Below are 7195 nucleotides of genomic sequence, written 5' to 3' on the forward strand. Positions count from 1 at the left end.
GATTGTTTTCAACTTTACTCAGTAATATACCATTCATTATCTCCGATAAGCCTCAAAAGTATTGGATATTTCAGAGTTGTATGGCATAATATAATAGATAAGAGCCTGAGTTATGGAACTGTGCTCTCTAGGTTTAATATTAACTGTTTTATTTTCTAACTTGGTGACATTTGGCAATGTATTTAATCTTCTGTGTCAGTTTTTTTTTTAAAAAAATATGAATAAAGGAGATAATGCCTACCATTAGAGTTATTGTAAGAATTAAAATAATAAGTTCATGTAGAATACTTAGTAACTCATACAGAAAAAAACCAATAGGGTTAGCTATTATTATTTAGGCATAATGAATATCATGAAGCACATTTGACCAATATGAAATTAAATCACAGAGAAGTTAGGTGACCTTTCCAAAGCCATGGAATGTCAATGATACATTTAATCCATGAACATAATTTTCTCTGAGTTCTTTCCTCATGTTTCCATTTTCTTTCTTTTTAATTTATTGGTTCTTTTTAGCCATACATGACAGTAGAATACATTTCCAAATTAATGAGTAAGTGGTTTTGTTTTTAGGTCTCTCCTTCATCTGGAAAGTCCTGTTCATTACAATGACATCAGTGAAATTGTGGATGGTGTATGTGAGAGACCAGAGGCACTGCAGACATTCGTGGGCCATTGCCTATTGAGCGTCCTCACTCATTCTAAATAACCTGAAGAAAGCCCTCTTCACATCTTTGTTCCGGAGGCTATAAATAATGGGATTGAGAAAGGCTGAAATGACATTGTAGAACAAGGCCAACTTCTTGTCATCATCTGGGGAGGCTTCAGAGCCAGGCCTCATATACATGATCATGCATGGAACACAGAACATGGTGACCACAGTGATGTGGGAAGCACAGGTGGAGAAGGCCTTGATCCGCCCTTGGGTGGAACGAATCTTTAGAATAGCAGTGAAGATACGAATGTATGAGGCCAGGATCAGGGATAGTGGGATCAGAAGCAAGATGAAACCCAAGATAAAGTCCACTTGGTCATTGAGGGATGTGTCCGCACAGGCTAACTTCAAAACAGCAGGAATTTCACAAAAGAAGTGGTTGATTTCATTAGGGCCACAGTAGGGAAGATTCATTGCAAAGACTGTGTAGACAAGGGCACAGATAAGTCCACAAAGGGCAGAGCTGATTGCTAGGAGTACACACAGAGTTTGGCTCATCTGGACCCCATAGTGGAGTGGATGACATATAGCAACATATCTGTCATAAGCCATTGCTGCAAAAATCCAGGTCTCAGTGATGCCTAGGGTCAGGAAAATGTACATCTGAACCACACACCCTGCGTAAGAGATGGTCTTATTTTTGCTTATCAGATGGACCAACATCTGGGGCACTGTAGTGGTGGCATAGCTGAGATCCAGCAGAGAGAGGATACTGAGGAAGAAGTACATGGGTGTGTGGAGACGTGCATCTACTCTGATCAGGGTAACAATGAGCCCATTGCCCAAGACTGTGAATAAATACAGGAAGAGGAAGAGGAAGAAAAGGATCCAATTGGTCCTGGGATTTCTGGAGAAGCCCAAGAGGATAAACTCAGTGACGAAGCTGTGATTTCTTGAGCCTTGATTGTGCATGGCCCTCCTGATGAAAGAAGAGGACATAGTCCAGACTTTTTTTGCAGTCTCAGAGAATGCTATGTGAGATCCACAGACACAGGGCTGAAGCCCAAATCCCCACTTTCACACCCAGGAAATGTTGTATCCAATTGGCCTCGCATAGCTTCAGATACTTACTAGGGATTCTAATTAACACTTGTTGGTTTGTCTAGTTAACTAGCCCTGATGAAATTCCAAGGTTCCTATGATGAAAAATTTTCAAGCAGAAATCTTATTTGGAAGATGCTCCCCTCCCCAGTACACACACACACACACACACACACACACACACACACACACACAGCATAAACCAGTCATAGTGAGGTTAGGGAAAGGCAAAATATGTTGAAGAAAACCAAAAAGGTCTAGACCTTCCTGTAGTTTTTAAAGTCATTCTTTTACATAGCAAGAGAAATAGGTGCTACAAAGGACAGTGTAAATGTAAAACAAGCAAAATAACCCAATTTCTTTTCTTTGCATTCTTCTTCTCTGGTAATATACCTTTGAAAACCCATAGCCATAAATTTTTAGGAAAAAGAATTACAAAATTTTTTTTTGTAACAAAAGAAAATCTTTTCTCTGGAACATCCCACCTCCCCAGCCCTCCATACAGTGCTTACAACCATAAAGAATAAATTGATATGTAAAAATGGCCACAGGAGCTGGGTGTGGTGGCACATGCCTATCTTCCCAGTGACTAGGGAGGTTGAGGTATCCCAAATTTGAGGTCAGCCTGGGCAATTTAGCAAGACCCTTTCTTGGAACAAAAAGAAAGAAAGGATTGGGGACACAGCTCAGGGGTAAAGCACTTTGGGGTTTCAGTTTTCAGCACCATTACTACTACGATATGACTACTACTAATAACAATAATATAAAAATGGCTACAGGGACACAAGACTTGAAACCCAGAGAAAACTTCTGTGTCCCTGGCAGTTCTTAAAAAGATGAATCATATTTACCTGGGAGTGAAGTGTCTCTGTGTCTGGAAGCTTTCCTTAAGAACCAGTAAGGAATCCTCCATAGCTAGGCTACTCCAGGAGAAAGTCGAGTGGTGGGCAGGGATGGATCCTTTGGTCTGGACTCAATCCTCCACCCTAGGTTGGAAGCCTGGATAACAGAACACATTACTGACCATTTCTTTTCTCTTTATCCTTTTCCTGATCCTCAATGGCTACTCAAGAATACTATCAGACTGATGCAACAGAATGTTAAACTATATTAGTTTATATTGTTTAATATTAAAAATTATTGTCCATTAAAAATGTCCATTGTGAGTTGACAGGATGCTGTGAATGACATGGGATAATGTAATGAGCCCTGAAAAAGAAACTTTTAGTACAAAAAAAAAAAAAAGAAAAAAATTTAAAAAAAAACAATGCTATCACCCAGATATGTCATTTTTTACAGACTCCAAAAGGTGGAAATATTCATTTATAAAATGGCACTGTGTAAAATATTTTAATAAATGTGACCCCATTATATTATCACCATAAACCTCTGAAGTCAGCAGCACTATTTTTCTTTTCATAAAATCAGTCATCCAAAGTTGAAAACCCTGTGCTAGAGCCCGGATTCAAACTCTAAGTCCCATATTCTTACCACGTTAAAGTAGAAATTGTCTCTTACACCATGAAATTTCATGAAGGGTTTAGTAGTAGCAAGGCACCCAATAAAATACAAACCTATTTTGAGTGACATTGTGTGAGAAAGTTAACCTTGTGAACTCACAGTTTTACAGGGCTGGAAGTATGTATTTCATAACATTGAAAATTGTTGGGTTTGTTTCATAGAAAAATCCCCTATACCATCCTGAATGTGCCCGATCTCGAATGATCTCAGAAAATCCCCAAACCTTGGATCAAGATTGCAACAGTGAAGATATCAGACAGAAAAAAAAAATACCTGTCAATTTAGGTTAAAATAATACATGATAAATCCATGAACAGGATTTAGGCTTGGATGATGAGGAAAACAATAATGGTCACATTAAAGGCAGTATATAATAGCATAGGAATTAGCAGCATCTGAATGTGAATTCTCACTCTAATGGTGAATACAGCCTAAGCTTTAGATGCCAGCTATATGCTGATGAAGCTGAAATATAATTTCATCATGGATCTCTTAAATTCACCAGTCCATCTGCCTACTTGACATCTGTCTCCATAGGAATATCTAATAGGCAAATATGTCATTCCTACAGAAAAAGGAGACAGTAAAACATCATTTCCCTGAATGTTCCCTTTCTGTTTCCCCAAAACCTAGCCAACTTAAGGGGAAAATGAGAGCAAGCCTGGGCCAGAAATGTCCTTAAAAACTCTAGTTTTCTCCTATGCACACGTGATTTAGTATCAACTGTAGAAAGCGACTTTCTTGCATATACAAAAACAGTTGCTCCTTAGGAGCTGACCACACAAGCAAACTAAGCAAGATAATGTTGATGATGTCACTGCTTCTTCAGTCTAAGGTATATAAAACTCCTCTCTCAGTGGGAGAGGAGCATGGAACTGAGAGCACAGCGGGAAGAGTATGTGTCACTCATCCAGCCACCACTGGGCAAAACGCCTTGAGGAAAAGGAGGCACTACTTGGTGAAGCACCTTGGATGGAGGTGCTGTCTGTTCAGCCAATTGCTACTGAACTCTTCTTGGAGCAGTCACTGATCTCCAGTAAGTTTTCCCTGGTAAATCGTATTTCTCCCATGCTATCTCCAGGCGCCTTCTTTGGGTTTCCTGCAACCTACCCCATTTCCCTGCCACAGCTGGGTTACAGACAAGCAAATTTTACTTAACATTTACTAAAATCAAACTTCCAGTCTTCCCCTATAAATTTGTTCCTCCCATGGTCTTCCTCAGCTCAGCTAATGGCAATTTCATCCATTGAGGTGACTAAAGCAAAAAAAAGAATTTCAGAGTCTTTCAAACTTCGTTCTTGCTTACACACCCACATGGAACACATCAGCAAATATTGTTCGTTTTATTTCAGAGATAAATACCAAGCCAGACACGGTGGCACACACCTGTAATCCCAGTGGTTTGGGAGGCTGAGGCAGGAGTTTCGCGAGTTCAAAGCCAGCTTCAGCAAAAAGCAAGGTGCTAAGCAACTCAGTCAGTCAGACCCTGACTCTTAATGAAATATAACATAGGGCTGGGGATGTGGCTCAGTGGTAGAGTGCCCCTGAGTTCAATCCTCAGTACCAACCACCTGGCCCCCCCCCAAGAAAAAAAACCAGAAAAGATCACATTTCACCATCTCCACCATTGCCATGACCCAAATCATCGTCTTCCCTTACAAGGAATATGGAAAGATCCTCTCAATAGTCCATGGTTTCTTTTCTCTTCCTGCACGGTCTTTTCTTAGCACAGTTACTAGAGTGATTCTGTTAGTATGTAGCCCAGCTTATATAAATTATCTTCATCAAAACTTTCAAGGAGCTTCTTGCATCATTCAAAGGAGAAGCCAAAGACCTGATAGGATCTCAAGGTCCCTTATCACCTACCTGTCCTTACCTCCTGCCTCTCCCCGGTGGCTCTATCTGCTCCAGCACACAGCCTCACTGAAGGCATGCTCCTATTTCAGAACCTTTTGAACTTCCTGTTCCCACTGCTGGAAATTCTTTCTCCAATTTCTTTATGGTCCATGCCCCTCCTTCTTCAAGTATTTGCTCAAATGTCCTCTTCTCAGGGAAGACTGGAAAAAAGTCTTTCCTGACTATCCCATTTAAAATAAAAACAACCCAATTTCCTTATCCATTTCTCCTGTTTTATCTTCATAGCATCTTGTCATATATATATATATATATGTTTCAGTTTCCCACCCAAGAATGTAGGAAGACTCTAGAACACTGTATGGTATACAATAGGTACTTATCAATGTTAGATAAATGGATTAAGTCTGAGCTGGGTGCCAGGGATGGGGTGGTGATTACTTATGGTGGAGCTCTGCTTGGTGCTGAGCTTTGCTTCACGAGGAGCTAGCCATCATGCTGACCTTGTTCTGGGGCTTTCCCTTGGATCTCTATATTGCTTAACAATCACTGAGCAACATCCCGGAACATTCCCAGCACTTATTATTAATTTACAAGTTTAAGGCATGGTCTCATTAAGTTGTCCAGGCTGGTTTAGAACTTGTGATCCTCCTGCCTCAGCTTCTCAAGTTGCTGGGATTATAGGTATGTGCCACCATTGCCTGGTAAAACTACGTGGTCCTGACCATTCATATACATTCTCCATAGTTATCCCAAGATGCTGAAAAGTCAATACATACCATTAGGTGCACCTTAAAACCAAGGAAACATTTGTCAGAGTTAAGCAAAGAGTCCAATGGCTGACCAGAACAATATTTTCAATACTTGGACCTGTAATTTAAAAGGAAAAATGACAAACTAGAGCTTGGCTTAGAGAAGACGGTTTATCAACAAAAGACCAGTGGAATCATGTTACATAAGAATAGTGAAAAAATACTAACAAAATTTAGTTTAGGGACTTATGAGGAACTTGAGAGATTTCATCAAATAGTTAAAAGGTTGCCATGCAGAAAAAGGTAGAAATGTGTAAGGAATGTTTCCAGAAGAAAAAATGAGAAACTATTGGTGAAAGTTACAGGGAATGGAGAGGCACCTTAGCTTAATTTATAAAAAAATTATAAAATACTTATGGTGATTCACATTTTCCAATAACGGAACATGCTGCTGTTGGGAAGAGACTGAAATAGTAAGCTCTCCACTTTCACAAGTGTTCACACACAAGCCAATCTCACTCAGGGATACTATTGCTGGTTTGGGTGGGGGTTAGATTGGATGACTTTAAATTCCCTTTTACCACAAACATCCTAAAATTATAAAGCTCAGTGACATCAAGATTCATAGAATCTATAATTTTAGGGGATGACTTCTCAATATGTACTCAACCATAGAACAGGGTCAAAAAAAAAAAAAGACATACAGTAATAAAAAGAAGCAGGGAAATCTGAAAATGAGAATAAAAAAAGTTGACCAACTGTAGTATGAGGTTTAAAAAGGTAATTTAAAATTTCTACTGTCTTATTTTTGCAAATATACAACTCTCTTTGGGGCTATGCTTGGAACCCAAGAAGGGTTACTCTCCTACCTCCTAAACACGCCCCATAAAGCTGCTTCCCAGAAGAAGAGAGAGCCGGAGAAAAGAGTGGGCTGGGTCCAAAAAGAACTGTTATAAAGCCTGTTTTAAATCTTTGTTATGTTTTTCTGCCTAAAATCTTTTATTCTTTTCTCTTTTGAGAGGATGTTCTAAGAACTAAGCTATGAAATTATAATTGTGAAGTAGCAGCTGTATTTAGATCACAAGATGCAAGGTAGAGCAAAGATGAGGAACTTCTCAAAAGAATATTTCTGCTAACAAGAATATTTCTGATAACAAGAGCTTCTCCCTGGTATCTCCTGTCCTAATCTCTCTCCCATCCAAATCTACCCCATACACTGCCAGAGTGACTATTCATAAAGCACAACTGAGATGACATTTTCCCAACTGAAAATCCTTAGAGCTTTGGAATCTGATTCTAACCTACCTGGCAT

General features: G+C 39.4%; 1 protein-coding gene across 1 annotated transcript; it reads right to left on the reverse strand.

The window, feature by feature from the left end:
- Nucleotides 1-679: 679 nt before the first annotated feature.
- Nucleotides 680-1627, reverse strand: LOC101976214 (olfactory receptor 2A5). The gene has a single exon (XM_005317898.2). It carries the CDS (start codon nucleotides 1625-1627, stop codon nucleotides 680-682), a length of 948 nt encoding a protein of 315 aa, XP_005317955.1.
- Between the last annotated feature and the right edge of the window lie 5568 nt (nucleotides 1628-7195).

This window comes from Ictidomys tridecemlineatus, chromosome 11, assembly GCF_052094955.1.
Source record: "Ictidomys tridecemlineatus isolate mIctTri1 chromosome 11, mIctTri1.hap1, whole genome shotgun sequence".
NCBI classification, from domain to species: Eukaryota; Metazoa; Chordata; class Mammalia; order Rodentia; family Sciuridae; genus Ictidomys; species Ictidomys tridecemlineatus.

Coding starts and splice junctions, on each gene's coding strand:
- LOC101976214 (XM_005317898.2), bottom strand. CDS start 1,627: ATGCACAATCAAGGCTCAAGAAATCACAGCTTCGTCACTGAGTTTATC.